Source organism: Stegodyphus dumicola, chromosome 9, assembly GCF_044657685.1.
Source record: "Stegodyphus dumicola isolate Sdum_Otavi_A_Nest chromosome 9, ASM4465768v1".
NCBI classification, from domain to species: Eukaryota; Metazoa; Arthropoda; class Arachnida; order Araneae; family Eresidae; genus Stegodyphus; species Stegodyphus dumicola.
In genome coordinates this window covers 90,624,255-90,645,466 of record NC_140776.1, presented here as the reverse complement: position 1 = coordinate 90,645,466, position 21,212 = coordinate 90,624,255, and the positions used below count along the sequence as shown (strand labels likewise).

General features: G+C 33.7%; 1 protein-coding gene across 1 annotated transcript in view; it reads left to right on the top strand.

The window, feature by feature from the left end:
- LOC118194459 (peptidyl-alpha-hydroxyglycine alpha-amidating lyase 2-like) overlaps positions 1-21,212 on the top strand; it is a 58,192-nt gene that overhangs the window by 13,193 nt on the left and 23,787 nt on the right. Inside the window, exons 3-5 of the mRNA XM_035365612.2 lie at positions 11,199-11,315; positions 13,258-13,330; positions 20,412-20,619. Coding sequence (XP_035221503.1) covers positions 11,199-11,315; positions 13,258-13,330; positions 20,412-20,619 — 398 coding nt within the window. The remainder of the gene's footprint in view (positions 1-11,198; positions 11,316-13,257; positions 13,331-20,411; positions 20,620-21,212) is intronic.

The following is a 21,212-nucleotide window of genomic DNA, read 5'->3' as shown; positions in this document are numbered from 1 at the left end:
AGTAATTGAAAAGGAAAAATATTTCTAATTTAAGTATTTTTTTGTATGGATATCATATTATGATTCTAAATTAACAAAACGTCATGAGGTAGCAACAACAATGTATTTTTAGATTTTCAAAACTTATAAATTATTTGAGTGAAAATTATTTCAGCTCAGCATATGTATAGCTTAGCATAGTTATAAATTAAGACAATGGTAAATCACAAAAACGTATCATTAATGCATTTAAGGTGAAAAAATCAGCATCGAATTATTCTAATTTATTTAACTGACTCCTTAATTTAAACTGAAAATGACGTAAAAAATGGCAAATTTTTAAATTAAATATCTCGATCTAATTTCGTGGTATTAGGTGAAGCAAACGTTTTTCATTTTATTTTTATAAGGCATATATAAATATAGGGATATTAGGAATATATATAAGTTACATTTCATTATTTTCACAGATTGTCAGTTTTAAATGTAAAAATGCCAAAATATGAATCTTTACATCATTTAAAATATTTTTTTTATTTAAAAGTATATGTCTATGGTCAACGGTTACGAAAATAAAGGTCGAGTAAGGATTTTGTGGACCGGGTGTATAAGATTACTTAAGACACAAGGTGTGCAATAAAGTAATCGGAACAATTTCTTCAATAAGAAAATGCTCACTAACCTTAAAATAAATTCGTGTGCTTCAAAATAATCTCCAGAGGAGTCTATACAATTTTTTCACGTTTCTTCAGGTAACTGAAACGCTGTTTATAGGCGTTCTCAAAATATGCGTAACTTTGAAGTGAAGGGCGGCCTTTCTTTGGTTTATCTGGCAACGCTTTCAGGCCACGTTTAAAGCGGTCATACAATTCATACAATTGTGTCCGTGACACCGATGCATGACCATATACTGTTCGAATCATCCAGAGCTCGATTATCTCAGCAAAATAAGTACGTGCTTAGGATACCAAGGGAAAAGGGAATCATAAACAGATCCTTAGGAATACAGGAAGGGGGGCATCGCAAAAATTTTCTACTGTGTGTTCTATATAGTGCAGGTAAAGCAAGACCGAGAAAGAAGGAATGAGAAAAAAGAAGGCGTATCTTTATGTGCGTGGGAGAGAAGACATCAAAATCTTTTAAATACTTAGTGTCTCTAAAAGTCTTGATCTGTCCCTGCAATCATCTTGTAAAGTCTTGTATTCTTAGAAAGCATACAATATCGACTTAAAAAAAAAAAAAAAAAAAAAAAAAACCTCTAGCAGAAATTTCTAGCAGAATTTTCTTCTAGTCTTGCGAAAAAAAAAAAAGTCAGACAGAAAAAGAATGTATAAGATCTTTTTATTTGAACACAAAGAAATAATGATCAAACTTCGTTTACACAAGCCAGCACTTCTGGCTTAACTTAGATAAGTAATGTTGAATTAAATTAATTGTAATAAATTAGAGTAACGTCTCACAGGATAAAGTAACGTGAAGGAAAGGCTCTAGTTTGCAGAAAACCGGCGAAACAGGTCTAATGGCTAGAAGCACTGAATGCCACAAAATCAAATCGCTAATAAGTCATGGTTCAACGTGGCTTGAAATAGGCAGAACACGCTCTAAAATTAACTTGCGTAATCTTCGCTTGAATAGTACTTCTTTCTCCGTCAATCTGAATCAACGTTCGCTATTTCGTTCACATTCTGGCATGAAAAGTGTGAGTGAAAAGAGAGTGACAGAAAAGTAATTGAACTTAAAATCAACTATTAGTTAATATTAAAAATAAATAGATAAATCGTCACGATCTGTAAGGTTTCGGTAGCAGATTTACCTAATTGTTGACAAAATTTAATGTGATAACATTATCCCAATTCGAAGCAAACTTTTTGGTACAATGTCTTCTCAGTAAATGAAAATGATTCCGCCATTTTGATATGCAGATGCCAAAATAGACAGTTTTAACTGGCTTTAACAAGAGTTGAGATGTCACTCTTTCTAAACATACATTTATTCTTCCGCTTCTTTATTTTATCGTTTGGTCTTTTAATTTGCCTGATTGATTTATGGCGCACCCTGAAGTAACTATCAAAATCCATTTAAAATGGTCAACGATCCTTCAGTAGATCGGTTGTAGAGACATTAGGAGTTTTTGGAAGCCGGAGAAATGAAAAAAAAAAAAAAATACAACGCCTTTGCCGTTGGATATTTTTCATCGAATCCCGAATCAAAACACGGACCTCTGAAATACCGGCTCAGTGTTCTGACCACTACACTACGAAGGTACGCTAGGACAACGGGAAAAATACCTTATACTGTTATTACTTGTGCATTGAAAAAAATTAAAAATAAGTTTTTGAAGATTTACAAAGCAGCTGTAATAAAATATGAAATAGTAACATATATATATTTTTAAAATGTTTAATAAAAAATTTTTTCCTATCTTCGTGGGCGTTCGGTTGTCCCAATAAATTCCTTTACCTCCACTACACCTACTACACTTCGCGGGATTTCAAAGGGGAAAAATGATGTTTCCGATGTTGTAAAACATACTCCATTCTGACTTCTGATAGTATAAAAAATTTCGGATGATCTTCAGCGCATCATACTCTTGTTTCAACATTTAATAGAAATATCACGTTTCTGTTGTAATTTCGAGTATACGCGTGACCACATCCATCTCTCGCAGATCTGAATCATACACGAGGATTTACACATTTTGTGTTTAACGGTACTCCACCGGGTGTAAAAAATATTAAAATCAGCCATATAAAATTTTGTTTTTTCTAAAAAATTTTTGTTTCTTAAAAGCATCTTTTGTGTTACCTTAATTCCCCCCTTTCTCTACTAATTTCAACGTCTGAAAATCGTGAGGCCAAAAATATTTAGCATACTAATTATAAAGGGACGGCTTAAATGATGCACATAGCCCATTAAAAAGAATACATTAATAGTATTACATTATGTATTTCAAAGGACTGTTTTTAGTTGCACAAAATAATTTCTCATCTGTGTGCACATTTTACATTGTTGAACCAGAAGTTTCTAAATCATATACTGAAAACGTTCTGACGTGGACACCACATGACTTTCTCGTACGGCCTATTAAATTATACACACACCTCAAATTTCATTAGAGTTATATTTCCCATTAAATCAATTCAGTTCTTACTTCGCGGCAAGGTAGAAATACTTAAAAACGCAATTCATCTTCATTAAAAATTGTAAAATGCAGAAAAATCTAAAACACCAAATGCAGTTAAAAAATAATTTACAATTGAAATTAGAATTTCTAGCAAAAACAAGCAATTCGGCCAACAGACAGGAAGACGGATTTCTGGGTGCACAAAAGTTTACTTTTGCTCCTACTCGACAAAAAGACATTGAATTTCGTGCTTAATTCACTGTTCTGCAAAGAGTTTCACATGTAAGTAAATAGCGGCTTCGTTAAACTCAGTACCACTTAAACAACTTTGCTGATAATTCTACAACTATTGCATGCAAATTAAATAAAAGCATAAGAAGCCTAACCGGAACGTATAGGAATTATATAATTCAATCACTTTTCAATCAAAAAATGCATATTTTACAATTATATAAGAATAAAAACAATCTGAGCTTATCGAGCCGGGTTTCGATAGTTTAGTGGAAAAACGGGAAGATGACGCTGACACAAATGAATTTGAAGAATTTCCAGTCTTTATTTTCACGCATATCAAACCATCTTAGTAAACATTTACCCAATCATAATGAAATACGATTGTTTCTATGTACATTTTTTTTTTAAGGGTATGACGTCGTAGGCATTTTAGCAAGGCAAAGCAGCATGATGTTGGTACAGTAGAAGTTAGGGAACGGAAAAAGACATAGTTAACTTTCCAGCGGTATTTATACCGAGTATAGGCAGAAAGTACTCTAAGCTATGACTGGTTAATTTTAGTTTTAGTTACCTTTTCAAGCAGCGTTATGTAACATAAAAAGATCTCGAATTTGGGAGAACGGATGAATATAGGGGGAGAGCATAAAATCTAGAATCGTTAATTTTGAGGTCGCCAATTATTTCTTAAAGCAGCCATCTTATTTTGTTATATCTTACATACCCCCTTCAAAAGAAAGGTTGGAAAAGCATGGGAGATAAAAAGCATTAGTATATTAGCGAAGCAAAAGAAAGTTTACCATATGAGGAAAGACATGAGGAAGCATCAAGGATATAGCCTGCAGGGTTTCCTATGCTCCGTCATTGTTCATGACCATTCTCATATGTAGATTATGAAATACGTAAACATATACTTTACAACTATTAATAAATATACTTTACAATTATCAATAAATAAATAACTATTAATAAAATAATTAACTTAATGAAACTAAAAAATAAATTAACACAAATATAATTTTTGAAAGTCCTCGAGTTCTTAGAATGTCCAGTAATTTTTGTAAAGTCTCTTTACGAAAATAGTTCCACAAGATAAGTGTTCAAATGTTTTCACAAAGTAAATGTTCAAATGTTTTCAACCTTTCTTGATGAAAATATTTTCATAGATTTGCCAACTTATCATGTGGAAATATAATACATAATTTATATGGAAATATCATGTGTATCATGTGGAAATATAATACATAATTTATAATCTTCAGTAACCTGAGGTGACAATTTTGTCTATGCAATATTACCCTGATAAGAATTTGATTTACACTTTAACTTATTTATAATTGTTTGATTATTTCGTTCAACTTCGCTATTAGTTTAAGGCCTATTAGCAGTAGTTAATAATTGTTTTACATTATGATTTCTTAAAAAGTGCTTAAATTTTGAAAAGTATCTATCACTTCAAATCTTCTTTGGTACATGAATTTGAAAAATCTGTCTGGAACAATTTATGTAAGTATTAGTAGTTACACTTTTAGAAGCAAAAGTCCGGATATAACGAGTAGCACGATCAATATATTGTAATAAGACTGTGCCATTTATTGTAATATAACTGCTCTATTATTGTAATATGACTGTGGCATTATTGTAATAAGATGATTTGGTGGAAAGTAAGCTGCAATGGATTGTCGGTGGTTCTCGGCATTATAACTGCGTAGTTAGTAAGATGACACTCAAAGAGCACACATAAGGATAAATTCCACGCATAATTTTATTCCATGATAATGCACATCCTCACTGTGGATGCGCTATGCACCCTCCAATTTTGTACAGCTTACATCTTAAACAATGGACGGAAATATAAAAGTAAAACTAGAAGCAAAGCGACCCAGCGAAAAGAAGCAGAGATGAAGAGCGAAGAAGGGGGGAGTTGTGACATGATTAACTTTTTGTACAGAATTCCATTTCAGATCACTTGACAGAGATTAATGTCCAGATGCTGGGTTCAGATTTCATCGATAAGTGCGCAATACAGATTAGACCAAAGTTTATATTTTGCAATTATGTAAATAATTATTTTGCTGATAATGTCAGGATTTGTACTTTTCAAATTATTTCTGTTCATTTGCTAACTAACGCTTTAGCACTTTCTCTCTAAAAAAGCTTTTTTCTCACCCAGCCATTTTCTTCTTGAAGGGGGAATATGCAAAATATAAAATAACTAATATGTAAAGTACAAAATATCTATCTTTCAAATAATAAATTAATAATAGCCCATTAACTCCTGTCTTCATTAAAAAAATAGAGCAATAATTTTTCTAACTAAACGAAAAAGATCCGTCATCTAATTTCTATTGCGAACTTATCGTTGAAACCTGAACCCAACATCTTCGCACATTAATTTTTGCAATATGACCTGAAATGGTATTTGGTATAAAAAGGTAATTGCGTCGCAACTTCACTCTTCCCCTCAGCTTCTTTTTGCGAGGTCACCTTGTCGCTAGTTTTACTTTCTAATTCCGTCCATTGTTTAAGATGTAAGCTGTACAAAATTGAGGGATGCATAGCGCACCCACAGTGATGATGTGCATTAACAAGGAATAAAATTATGGGTGGAATTTATCGTTTTGTGTGTGTTCTTCGAGTGTCATCTTGCTAATTACGCAGTTATAATGCCGAGAACCAACGCCAATCCGTTGCAGCTTACTTTCCACCAAGTCATCTTATTACAATAATGCAACAGTCATATTACAATAATAGAGTAGTTGTATTCAATACACATATATTTATATATGTAGGCGCCGCCGATTGCAACCAAAACGGGAGGTATAGAACTAAATGTTATTGTAATCTCATACACAAAGAGCAGTCATAAAATCAACTAGTTATTTGTACTTCAGGTTGAAGTTACTAAACTAAAACGCAGGGGCGTAGCTAGAGTTTCCAGCGCCCGGGAACAATTGAAGAATTTGCGCCCCTTTCTGTGTGCCAAGAATGGAAAACGTTTCATTAAAAAATTTCGTAGCAGAAATTTGGCGCCCCTTGGATGCTGCACCCGGGGACAGATGTCCCCCCTTGTCCCACCATAGCTAAGCCACTGCTAAAACGTTAACAGAACCCAATTTTTGCAGGCTAATAATGCAATATAGTTTCAGTTATTAACAAAGGAAATATTAAATTAGAAATGAAGGAAGTCGTACTCTTACGTGCTTTCTAATGTAACTACAAGCATAATCTAAACTCGCGACGATCACAACAGCACTACGACAGGAAGGATTCTGAGAGTTGTAGTATTCCTAACTGAAGGTGCCAACACTGTGTCACTAACCTTATCAGGACTTAACTCACTCACTCACTAACTTAACCTCACTAACCTTATCAGACTTATTTCTCTTGATTTGCTTTGGAAACATGAATGGTCCTGACTCGGAACAGAGAGCTTACTCAAGCTATGTTCAGGTAGGTGTGAAATAGACAACACAAGCAGGAAGGGAAACCCTTTATTTTCTAACTTTTACATGTATTTCCGAAACTTCGGAATACAGAGACCAACCACTTGTGGTCTGAACGTAAGAATATAAAAGCTACTAACTAAAACTCTAACTAAAAACTAACTTTGAATTAGTATACAAATGCCTAGCACTAAGATTGGCCTTTATTTAAAGAAAGGTACGTATGTAGTACGCCTAGCTGCTTAAACTACAATACGTTTGCAAATAACAAGAGGGCTAAAACTCTGGCCTTAAAGGCAACCAGCAACAGAGTGAAAACTCGTAAAACTATAGTGGCAAGCAGCTTGCTTCCTATAACTCCTTCCTCTCTCTCTCTTGCAAAAAGCCACAACTTAAGTACTTGGCGTTAGCAAGACAATTTGCATAAACAAGTTAAAGCATTTAATTCTGACCGGAAGTAGAAAATAAGAAGTGATAGTACAGTTTTAAAATAAAAATAAACGTTAGTAAAACTTAGGATCCTTACATACTTCCCGCCAGAGTTAATTAGTTTGAAACTGAGGTCTAAAACGACCTCGTTGAAAACTTTTAGCTCTAGATTCTAAATCTAACGCGAGGCCAATCTTTTACAAACATTCCTCACTAGAAACTATCTAATCTAGAAATTAAAAAGTCGTTTTTACATGATCAATTCCATGGACAATTACTTTTCATCTGTACTGCATCTATAAACAGGAGTTTTTCTTAGTTGAATCTGGTTCCTTCCAGAGATCTGGAAGGAAAACTAGTTTAATGAAATGTTAAACAATCAAATGGCAAGTAACATGAATACGTATATTTTTCTTTTAAAACTATTCTTATTTCATTCATGCCATTAGTTAATTATCTCCCCGTGCTCTCTGACATGTGTTGTAAAGAGAAACACCAAACACGTGCGTGTCTATGTACAAGTGTTCAACATTACCACCTGCAATCAAAACACTAACGTGTTAAAATTTAACATAACAAGACCTCAGAACACACCTTATAATCATCTCTGAACCCTGAGGCACTATTCTCAAAAGTGGCTAACTCTGAAGTGTGGCGTCAGAGAGCCTAATTACATTCATTCAACCTGTACTATGATTCTAAACTAATAAGTGGACTGTAACAAAAGAACTAACTAATTTATTTACAGTAATTAACTATTCAGATCTAATAAATGCTCTGGCATGTTGTTTAGCCGAATCCAGATGGCCAAGTGAGAGTTTCTCTCCCTATCCAATAGGTGGCGCTGTATTCTAACTTAACACAACCTTTAGCACATATTCACACTATTTTGCTCTTTTTACAGTCATACCAAAAAGTTAAAAATTTGGCATTACCATAATATTTTCACTTTTAACATATCACAGTATTTCTTAACTTTTAAGATAACAGTTCACATTGTACATAAGGACATATTAACATGCCGTTAATTTCACGCATTTTAAAACATACATTAGTAATACAATGTTTGTTAACTTCTATTTCTTTCCAAGCAAGTGCTAATTCTTTTACATTGAAATCTACATTTCAAAAGTCCTTCAGACTAAAACTTCTTTTCTTGACAGAATCTTTTAAATAAAATTTTATACAATAATTTTAAAATTTTCTTAAGGTACCTTTCTCAAAGATTACCAATGCTTTTACAATATTCAAGTATTTACACATACCTATTATACAATAATTTTAGTTTTACTCGCGAGTAATTGAAAAACATAGTAACAAAATATGTAAAACTCATTTCTCGCCTTTTTGGTGATAAAGGTAGGCCTCACATGAGGTAAAACTTCTTAAATTCTGCCACTTGTAGTAAGAACGAAAAATTAACTTAAAGTTTCAAAGTATCATAAAGTTTTACTTATCTTTATGATATTCCGACATCCTTTTTGCCGCCCAGTCCTGGAAAGTGGCGAAGACTACCGTCTGGTTTATCCTCCGTCTTGTGCGGGTTCGCTCTTCGGTTCCTTCCTCCGTGAGCTTTGTTTTTTTTCCAGTTCGGTCACCCTTGAAGAAATTCTTTTTAACATCTGCTTGTACTCCCGGCCGTTTGATAGCAGCTGTTCTTGGCGGAATCGGGACAACTCTCTCCCGTTGTTGCCTGGATCTCTTTTTTCTTCGAGAACTGGTTTCATGGTCAGCTTAAGGGACGCTTGGTTAAAATCCAGCGTTGCTTCTGCCTCTGAAAGAAAATCGATCCCTAAAATGACATGTGCTTGTAGATTTTTTACGATTAAAAACATTATCTTTACCTGCTCGTTCTTAATACGAATATAGAGTGGTATTTTACCTATGCATTTGCATCGTTCTCCCTGCGCAGCTAACATTGTCGTATTATCCGAATTATATATTCTATATCTACGGAAGTATTTCCTAAAAAAATCTTCTCCCAGACAGGAACACTGCGCGCCTGTATCCAGGAGTGCGGTGGCTGGAATATTGTTGATCAAAACTTTAATCTTTGGAAGAATCAAATTTTTCACAATAACTGTATTTAGCTTGAAGTAAGAGGGATTTTCTTGGCCTTCGGATTTCCGCACCCTCCCGTCAGCAGAAATCCGTTTTAGTTTAAATCTTCTTTCTTCTTTTCCATGCCTTCCTTCTTTTTCCGTTGGCCTTCAGACTTTTTTTCTGGCTTATTATTGAACTGTCAACGTTCGCCGGTTTTTTTTGGATACTCGGGTTTCCTTGACCACTGATTCGACTTGCTTCCGTAGCCGTGCTCTTGCCTTTGATGTGTTCTTGGCGCACCAAATTTGCTTTATTGCTCGTACTGGCGTCTTCTTTCAATGTCCGCCTTTCTTCTACTTTCAAACTGGATTGAGAGCTCAAATAACTTTTCCAGTGTCGTCGGGTTCCTTAATTCAATAAAGTCTTGTACTTGGGGAAGTAACCTAGACAAAATTACTTGGATTATTTCAGGATCCGGCCGGCTTCCATACAAGAGTTTAAAGACATGAATTTTTCTTAAAATAAAGCTTTAAAGATTTTCGATTCGTTGCTGGTATATGTTGAAGAGTTTCGCTTCCAAGTTTGCACGATTTCTTACGACAGGGAAGGCTTTCACTAAGGCAGTCTTCAAATTTTCGTAAGTATAGGTGGGAGTTCCCGCTTGACCCAAGAGGTTTCTTCCTATACATTTGAACCAATTAAGCGCTTGGCCCCTCAAAGCGCTGGTAGCTAAGGTGACTTTCTGGAACTCATGGACTGGATATAGCATGAAGAGGTCATCCAATTTTTCCAAAAAACTGGTCACCGGTGAGTTTCCATCAAAAGTTGCTGCTGGTTTCATCGATGCGCGCATGGTTTGGACGATGTAACCAAATCCTTCCAGGGTGGCAGCTGGCATTTCGAGCCGCTGCTGCAGGCACCTCAAGTTTTTGAAACTCGGCCATGGTTATTCTTCTTCTTCGGGCGCCACTATCAGGACTTGTATTTCTCTTGATTTGCTTTAGAAACATGAATGGTCCTGAATAGGAACAGGGAGCTTACTCAAGCTATGTTCAGGAAGGTGTGAAATAGACAACACAAGCAGGAAGGGAAACCCTTTATTTTCTAACTTTTACATGTATTTCCGAAACTTCGGAATACAGAGACCAACCACTTGTGGTCTGAACGTAAGAATATAAAAGCTACTAACTAAAACTCTAACTAAAAACTAACTTTGAATTAGTATACAAATGCCTAGCGCTAAGATTGGCCTTTATTTAAAGAAAGGTACGTATGTAGTACGCCTAGCTGCTTAAACTGCAATACGTTTGCAAATAACAAGAGGGCTAAACCTCTGGCCTTAAAGGCAACCAGCAACAGAGTGAAAACTCGTAAAACTACAGTGGCAAGCAGCTTGCTTCCTATAACTCCTTCCTCTCTCTCTCTCTTGGCAAAAAGCCACAACTTAAGTACTTGACGTTAGCAAGACAATTTGCATTTTCAAGTTAAAGCATTTAGTTCTTTCCGGAAGTAGAAAATAAGAAGTGATAGTATAGTTTTAAAATAAAAATAAACTTTAGTAAAACTTAGGATCCTTACAACCTTACATTTTTTCTTACTATTTAATGGTATGTGCCTGTATTGTACATGTAGACAATTGAAATTAAAGATATTCATACTGATGATTATGTTCAATTTGTAATACTATTGTTTGAAATACTTCAAAATCTATGCATGTAATTTTTTTGGTCTTTTATGTATCTGTTATTATGTTTCTCTGCCTTTATATCTCTGTCTCTTTTTTTTCCAATAAATTTTCCCTCTGGGGTGACATTCAATTCTGCATGGTTCGACCTATGATGGATGTCATCGTGGCAGTGTACTGCTCCTGATTGCAACTGCTCTTCGCTATGCTGTTTTATTTCACAAGGAAGGTTCTTTGTTTAATATATATTTTATTGTTTCAGGACTTTTGATCGAAGTTACAGATTGACAGACACTGAACAAGGTCCCATTCAAAACGATACCATTGTAGTAGTGGATCCCAATAATGGAAAAGTATTGTATAGTTGGGGAGCAGGCAGGTAATAAATAAATCACTGCTATTTATTATTAGTTACTATTGCATATGATTAAAATATGTTACTTATTATAAATTTCAAAGTGTTTTTTCCCTTAGTATACTCATTGTTTTCTTTTCTTTCGAAAAACTGCCAAATATGGTCATTTTTATTATTAGTCAAAAGGGGCAATTTGCCTGAAGGACTATTATTTTTTCCCATTATTCTGACATAGATAAATCGAACTGAATATCTAAATGTATAACTGCATATTTAAATGTAGAGACATCCGATCTGATCGATCGATCAATTGATATAAACCTTACGATATGCCCAAAATCAACTAAAGGAAACAAATTCGTTGCAACTTAAGCACTAAAGACATGAAAAAAAATTATTGCAGCATGTTTTAATGAAGAAAAGTTCATGTATATTGCAGCTTTACATACTGCTACACATACTACATATAGTAGATATAAAAAAAACTGAATAAAAATATACTAACTTCGTGACAAATTTAATTGGCTTTTCTCTATAAGTTTCGAAACTTCAGTTATTTAGTTAGCGTCATAATTTGGAGCTAAAGTCTGGAACTGTGCCTCCTTCCCTTGACATTTTATGCTGAAGTTCACAAGCGTCTATTGCGAGTTCCATTCTGCATTTACAGGACAACATGACTATTTTTGAGAGGATATGGCTTTGGAGCTCCTAATTTTTAATACTCTATTTTCTCATCATTTGAAATTGTAGGTTCCATCAGTCCGAAATCCCTCACTTCCCACTTTAAACCTATTATATCTTCAATAATATGCACAATAGTTTGAAATTACCATTGCTGTTTTCCGTTAACTTGTATGCTATTTTTGATAAAATAATTTTTTAGCTGTCCTTTGACCTTTCATTCGGGACATATTAAGGCTAAAATTGTAATAATATTTCCTGTCGTCAATCTTCTACATAAATGCATACTTTGATTATCCTTTTTTTTTTTTTTGAGACAAAAGCCACAATTACTTCAATGTGTCTTTTACAAATTTTCGATATAGGCTTATAATATGATTTTTGACAACATATTTTATGTATTAAAATCTCTTGCCCCTTTTTTTTCTTCAAATTCAGTTTTCCTGTTTTATAAAAGTTCCCGGACCTCTTTTTCCTTATCGCTCTTTCTGCTTCAACAAAGCTGTAGTGTAGAGTCATTAGGATGTTTTTAATGCTGAAGATGTGAAAAATGTGCAATGCCCTCGCCGGGACTCAAACCTGGATTTCTCCGAGTGTGCTAACTGTTACACCACGAAAGCACGCTGGAAAGAAGGAGAATATATCTTAAAAAGCTCCTGAAGCAGAGGGATCTATATCTGATTTGGCCTTGAAATTGTTGCAGTTTTATTTAAAATGTGCTGCAATGCAAGACTGTTTTCTTGCCTAACTGCTGAATGTTTGTTTACAACTTGTTATAGCTCCTATACATAAATTTTAAGTTGTACTTCAGCATTATCTATACCAAGCATCATGACATTAGATTTCTACTTCATGAGATTAAGATAAATTAATTACAGTTATCATTTAAATTAATTACAGTTAAATCACTCAAGTTCTTCTCACATGAAAATTAATTTAATCTCAATATTTGGCTAGATGCTTAAAAGCCAGAAAAATCAGTTCTAGTTTATAATAAAATTAAATGAATAATTAATTATAAATTTTCCTATAATGTGCATCAAAAGATTGTTAGCAATTCACTGAAATTTAAATGACAGCATGCTTTAGAATTTACTTTTTTCTCTTTTGTGATCCGAATTTGATCTTTACAATTCAATAATAATTTGAAAAAAAAAAAAAAAACACTCTACAACTGTATTTATTTGTGCTACTTTAGGAATTCGTAATAATTTCTAGGAATTATTTAATTATATGTATTTGCAAAAGATTTATTTATTTAGTTATTTATTTTTGAAAACAAAAGGTTTTACATGCCGCATGGACTAACTGTGGATAAACATGGAAATACCTGGGTGACGGACGTAGGTTTGCATCAAGTAAGCAAAATAATATATTTTTTACAAATCTTGAAGTACAATAATTTAAATTCTTGATATACAAATCTCGTAAATGTTGCGACAAACTTCTAGGGGAGGTATGGCACATCATAAGGATTAAGAACTGCATAGGAATTAATGCCCGGAAATGTTAGGGGTAAGATGAGGTAGGAGATGGGAAAAGAAGCAAGAGTTATTAATTCGAAACATTTATTGGACATGAATACGAATGGTGCACGACAGCTTGAATGTTACAGCAGATGCTCGAAGTTTGCACCATCAGACGCCAAACATGCCTGACACCGACGGACCATTTGAATGCCGCGAATTATTTGATCATTCTGGAGCAAATTCTTCTCGACTTGCTTGAAGATGTTCCACCAAATGTGAGGCGCAACACGTGATTCCAACATGATAGAACGCATCTTCATTTTGGACTGGGTGTCACCGGATTTATCGAGCCTTGATTTCTTTTTGTGAGGAGTCATCAAAAGTGTCGTGGATCACGATCCTGTTGTGTCTGAAATGGATCTCGTGGCAAGACTCGCCTGCGCAGTTGCTACAATCAAAGAAACTGCCGGTCGGTTTGAACATGTTCGGCAATCGATGGTCCGTCGGTGTCAGGCATGTTTGGCGTCTGATGGGGCAAATTTCGAGCATCTGTTGTATCATTCAAGCTGTCGTACACCATTTGTATTCATATCCCATAAATGATTAAAATTAATCACTCTCTTGTTTCCTTTCCCATCTTCTACCTCTGCTACTACTTACCCCTGACATTTCCGGGTATAGGTTCCCATGCAATTCTTAATCTTTATCATGTGCCCTACCTCTCCTAGAAGTTTTTCGCAACGTTTAGGGTACACCCTGTATATATATATATATATATATATATATATATATAATTAATCAAGCAAAGCAGTAATAACAATTTTTAAAAAAAAACAATTTTGGTCTAGAAAACATCTTGCGCAATATGCTGCAAAATAAGTAAAATATAAAAATTGTAGTAAGCTCGCCTAAAAGTTACCAAGAGCTAATGCTCCAAAAGGTTTAACACGTTTTCAAAAAATTAATACGCATGAAAATCAAATCATTAGACATGTAAAACATTAATAAAATTAAAAAACAGAAAAAGTTAAAAAGTAAGCGGAAAATGGTAAATTAGCCCAATTCGACTTCCAAACAGGCTTTTCAAGGGACATTTCATTTATTTGAACGTCGAATCAAGCTAACCCCATTACGCGTTTCGCCGAAACAGACAATTGAAACGTTTTCGCTAAAAATGTTTTTAAAATTTAGACAAAGTGTCTTGGAAATTTTAATAGTCTCAATTCTCTGTTCCAATTTCCCGACGCGTCCGCACAGAATGACACATTAAGGTGTTAAAATATGTAAATCAAAACCTAAACTTCCTAAATCTAGACTAAAATTAAAATCAAAAACGAAAATAAATAGCGATGAGCTATTAGTCCTAAAAATACAAAAACATACGGGCTGGGCCTGCAAGCTTAAAGATTAACTATTTAATTTTTAAATAATAGATTTTAGAAAACTGTAATGAAAACCTGTAATTAATATAAAATAAAACAAAAATTAAGAAGAGAACAAACTCAGTGGGTCTTGCCTAAGACCAAGAAAAAGTTGTAACAAAAGAAACAAAAACTGACCTTTGGCGATGCAAAGCTGTCCCTCTTAAAACTTGTTGAAAAATGGCTGCTATACTTCTAGTGTCTTCATTTGGATGACGTACGTAGGGGGGAGCGAAGTGCTGTGGGCGTTTAGCCAATGCGAAGAGATTTTCGTTATCTGCAACTCGTCTCCTATTATCGAAGGGGGCCAGAAACCTCGGAAACCGTGTAAAGATCTCAAAAATGGCGCTTGGCTTGTAGTAGGATGGAAAAAAAATTTTTTTCGAAGTGAAAATGGCTAATTCTGCTAAAACTATAAAAATTTGGACATTAAAGCAAGAGAAAAAGGAAAAAACAGTCATTTGTTAAAAAAGTCGTAATTCTTCAAGCTAGCGGGGGATCAAGCTACTATGAAAAATGAAAAAAGCCCGATTTGTTAATAAAAGCAGTAAAATTGGCCATTACAGAAATTTAAAATTATGTACTCAATAGTATTTAAGATTAAAGTGCCAAAATTTTTTTGGAGGAAAGAGAATGAATAAACAAGAATTATCTGTACATTTTTACAATAGATTCTCTGAATTAGTCATCCTTCTTAAACCGTCCGTAGCTTTAGGTATAAAAAATCATTATCTAATTCAAAAAATCTAAAAATAGGTAAGGCTAATGCCAGCTTTGGTAAGGGAATTTTTAATTATTTTATGTGGTATTTGGTTACTTTTTAAAATGGTTGCGAAGTATAGTATTTCTTCTTGTAAGTGTTCCGCAGTATTGCAAATTCTTTTTATTCTAAGTAGCTGTGAATAAATTGCGTTGATTATGACTCTTTTGGAAATATTTGAATTCCAGTTAGTTAATTTAAGTGTGGAAAAATTAAATTCTCTTCTTTTGTCGTAAACTTTAATAAAATGGTAATCTATAATATGTAAATCAACGTAGACTACATTATGCTGTTCTGTATTGGTTTTATTAAGTTTTAAGCAAGCAGGGTAGATATTAGCGATTTCTATTTTGTTGTAGTTATTAAACGCAATGACATCATCAATATATCTATAGATGTGTTGGAAAAAGAGACTTTCTTCCGTACTGAGTGAACGTACATAGGTCAGTTCTTTAGTAAACAGGAATAATTCACAAACTGAAGTTGAAAAATTCCCGCCCATAGGTATTCTCTGTACTTGTTTATAGATGTAATTGTCAAATTGATTAAAATTATTGAAGAGTACGCTGGTAAGGAATAGCTGCCATTTTTCGTTGCTGAGAATGGTAGAAATTTGTGGAAATAAATCTGGAAGAGCAAGTAAACTTGTAAAAATTTCTTCGAGTGGTAGAGATGTATAAAGGTTTTCAAAGTCGTAGCATTGGATATGTTCTATTTTAAGTGACTTCAGAGTTTTAAGAACTAGTTCATTACTAGAGATCATCCAGTTGCAATGCAAACCCTCAAAATCATAGTTATTGATTAGGTCACGAATCATACGAAGTTTTTGTGCAAAGAGATAATCTATTTCTTTGAGATAACTTTTTGTACTATTAGCTATGAACCTGAATTTAATTGGAGACTTATGAAATTTCGGTAAGGCATAGAGATTTGCAAACCTGTTGTTATATTTCTGGGGTTGTATTTTTAGTCTTTTATGGAGTGCTTTAAATTTATTGAGAAGAATCTGAGTACTGGTAGTTATTTTTTGGTAAGTGCAGGTGTTATTTAACTCTTTATGCAGAAGGTTGTAGTAGAATTGTTGTCAAATAATACTAAAATTGTTGCTTGCTTTGTCTATCTTCGTGATGATAAAGTGATGTTGCAATTTTTGAATTAGATCCTCCAGGCGTTTTTTATTGTGTAAAGAGTTGAAATAAGGTGCCTTGAACAGCAAACATTGAAATTCTTTAATAAGTGCAGCTTTCCATTCAAGAAAAGTTGTAGTGGGTAAATTGGATCTATTACTAGCAATAATAATAAATTTATCAAGATCATTATTGAATTGTTTGAGGCAGACGTGTCTATTAAGACTGAAAGTAGGACGAAATTTGGTGCCAAGTTGCATAAAGTTACGTAATTCAATATCTTCTACAATATTAAGATCTCCTGTGACAATATGTTGGTGGAAAGGATCGACATATTTTTTGTAGACAGGCATTTGGCAGTTACATGTGCTATGATCTTGTATAACGTGGTAGGTAACGATAATAGGAGACGAGTTGCGGATAACGAAAATCTCTTCGCATTGGCTAAACGCCCACAGCACTTCGCTCCCCCCTACGTACGTCATCAAATGAAGACACTAGAAGTATAGCAGCCATTTTTCAACAAGTTTTAAGAGGGACAGCTTTGCATCGCCAAAGGTCAGTTTTTGTTTCTTTTGTTACAACTTTTTCTTGGTCTTAGCAAGACCCACTGAGTTTGTTCTCTTCTTAATTTTTGTTTTATTTTATATTAATTACAGGTTTTCATTACAGTTTTCTAAAATCTATTATTTAAAAATTAAATAGTTAATCTTTAAGCTTGCAGGCCCAGCCCGTATGTTTTTGTATTTTTAGGACTAATAGCTCATCGCTATTTATTTTCGTTTTTGATTTTAATTTTAGTCTAGATTTAGGAAGTTTAGGTTTTGATTTACATATTTTAACACCTTAATGTGTCATTCTGTGCGGACGCGTCGGGAAATTGGAACAGAGAATTGAGACTATTAAAATTTCCAAGACACTTTGTCTAAATTTTAAAAACATTTTTAGCGAAAACGTTTCAATTGTCTGTTTCGGCGAAACGCGTAATGGGGTTAGCTTGATTCGACGTTCAAATAAATGAAATGTCCCTTGAAAATCCTGTTTGGAAGTCGAATTGGGCTAATTTACCATTTTCCGCTTACTTTTTAACTTTTTCTGTTTTTTAATTTTATTAATGTTTTACATGTCTAATGATTTGATTTTCATGTGTATTAATTTTTTGAAAACGTGTTAAACCTTTTGGAGCAGCAGCTCTTGGTAACTTTTAGGCGAGCTTACTACAATTTATATATATATATATATATATATATATGATGATTATTTACGAGTCGATGTCGATGGCATGAAATAAAGCAACATTAAAAGCAGTTGTCGAGGCCGATTGAATATATTTTATTTCTTGAGAAGCATAAATACAAAGCTTAAATTACAAAATGGCGAATCTCACCCTCTTTTCATCACATATGTACGTTTTCTACTCGTACATCGTTATCACGATACAAGTGATGAAAAGAGGTAAGTAGCAGCATGTTTGCACGACAGTAAGCAAAAGCAGGAATGAGACGAGTCTAAGATGAAAGATTGTCGCAGAATAATTTAGTGTTATCTCTGTTAATTAATAAAAAGTTTCGGTTCCCGAATCTAAAATCATGAAGGGGCATGTAAATATTTGCATCATCAGAGTTATGCAAGAATCATAAAACATGGATTAACTTTGAAAACAGCAGAGCGATTTGTTATATAAGGAATTACTATGTTTAGGATGAAAGGGGGAATAATCAAATTAAAAATGGAGAGTTAAGGGATTATTGCAAATTAAAGTTATTACTTTATCTTACCTATTTTATCTCTTTCTCTCTCACACACATACACGCACGACACGAAGACACACAAATATTGTGTATATATTTGTGTGTGTGAGTATACTATCATGAAATTATAATTTTCTCTTAAAATTCATACTTTTTTTGTTAAAATTTTTAACAGTACATATAATATTTGCAGCTAATGAGAAATGAGGAATTGACTTTATTTTCAAATACAGAACAAACAAATATATTTGGTTAGAATTTTGTTCCAACTTTTATTATTACTTATTATTAAAAAGTATTATTGATTTAGAACAAATTAACTAGGAATTAACTTTTATGTACATTAAAGCTAATTTAAATATAGATCTTTTATTTGTGGTTTGTCCTATTAATCGGGGTTTCATTTATAAAGTTAGAAGTGTCCGAGACCTATGGTAGGTCGTTAGGAACGGTGATAAAAATCAATGTGTGAGGTTCTACGGTATCTAGAAGCTTGTGTCAAAGTCTTGCAGACCTTACTAGATTGATAACAAGTAATCTCTCTGTCTGAAATAAATCACAGAGTTTAAGAAAGACTAAAGTAACCTTTGTTTATTTAAATCTTAAATAACTTAAAAAGCTTTCCTCTACTTGCGAATATTTATATTAACATAACAGCAAAGTTAAATTTCAGTACAGCTAACGTAGTCAGAGAAACATACGTAAAATGGGCTGCTCTGATACTTAACGGCCCACCAGCGGCCGAGCGGTAAAGTCGCTGAACACTGGTAGTTCGATCCGAGGTTCGAAACCCGCGAATGGGCTGGCTGCATGGGTGTTTTCGTGGTTGTCCCCATGTGTAACGTGTATACGAGCCAGTTTCCCTTAGAAAGTCCTCCACGAAGGCATCTCTTCCCTTAGGCAGATAGCCCTAGTGTGCTTTGCCGTAATTAAATACACCACACCACACTTGATACTTAACGGCGACTGATCTTTAACGGCGCTTAATACTAGACCGCTCATATATTTAACGGTGCGTAATTTAAAACGACGGCTAGCAAGTCGCTAAAGTCGGAATACAACTAGCTGACGATAGAATGTAACGGGAAGACGTGGGTGCCAGAAGCTCTAATCCAAACATTCAAAACGCTTACCTTAAATTCACAAAACAGCTAATTTGCATTGTGGGAAGAACTGCGGAAAGGAAGAGTTATAGTAAAGGCTTAAATAATTATTGATTAATTAACATAAAATACAGTACAAATAAATAAATTAACATAACAGCAAAGTTAAATTTCAATACAGTTAACGGAGTCAGAGACGACACATACTTAAAATGAGTTACTTAAGCCTGCTCAGATATTTAACGGCATGTAATTTAAAACATCGACTAGCAAGTCGCTAAAGCCGGAATACAACTTAAACAGAACTGACGATAGAACGTGACAGCGAGACTTAAATGTCAGAAGCTCTCCAAGCATTCAAAACCCTCAGCTTAAGTTCACAATTTGCTTTTTGGGGAGAACTACAGAAAGGAGGAGTTATAGTAAAGACATAAATCATAATATTTGATTAATTAAAATTTAATGCCTTACAAATAAATAAATAATTAATAACTAAAATTAAATAAAATGTAAAGTTATAAATGAAAACTAGTAAATTAAATTAATGAAAAATAGTTAATTAATTAATTAAAATTCTCAAACTCACCTTATTTTGGACTTAGTTTGGAATTACAACTTCACTTGAAAACTGAGTAGGCGGGTACCAGCAGACTCGCTAAAGTTAAGGTCTACTAAAGACATCTTTAATTCTGCCTACTTCGAAATGCATTTAAATCGCACTGTATGTCATTGCGTGCAAGGTTACTTGAAACTAAACAAAAAATGTATAAGCTGCCGTCTTTAGGCATTCTCTGACTTCTGTTTTCAGGTGTTCAAATTTCCTGCTCGTGAATTAAATCCAGAATTGGAACTTGGAGAACCTTTTGTTCCTGGAGCAGGAAAAAATCATCTTTGTCAACCTTCAGACGTAGCAGTGACATCCAATGGATATTTCTTTGTTAGTGATGGATATTGTAACTCCAGACTACTCATGTTTTCGCGCAATGGTCGACTCTTGAAAGAAATTGGATCGAAAGGTAATATTATTGAAAAACCTAGAAATATGCATAGATACTAGCTTGACTCTTGCGAGTAATTCACGTGTTTCAATTGTAAATGTTTGTTTTTATTTATTTTAATAGTGGTCTATTTTGTTCCTCATGTGATCCTTAGGGAAAAAAAGGATCTTAATTAATTAACTCTAATTAATTAATTAACTTTAATTAATTAATTAACTATTTGTCGTCGTTCATAACTACACCGCAACAAGTTACCCAGATTCACTAAAATGAATCTGGGTAACTTATTGCGGTGTAGTTGTGGAATTAATTATTTTTACGTATTTGAATTATACGATGTGACTTATTATTTTACTGGATCTGGTGACTGAATTTTTACTTTTGCGGATTATCCTTTCCTGGTGTTGTGTGGCGTTATGTATTTGTATTTCAATGAAAGGAGTTTGTGGCTGTGTGTAGAGTTTAGGAATCAATGTATTGAGATTTATGCAGGGAAGACAGAGAATATAATTTTATTTAAAAAAGAAATAGTGTTTTTAGAATTTGAAAATGAATTGTATTTTCACATTTTACTGAAAAATAATATTTTTTGATTTTATACCCAAACACCA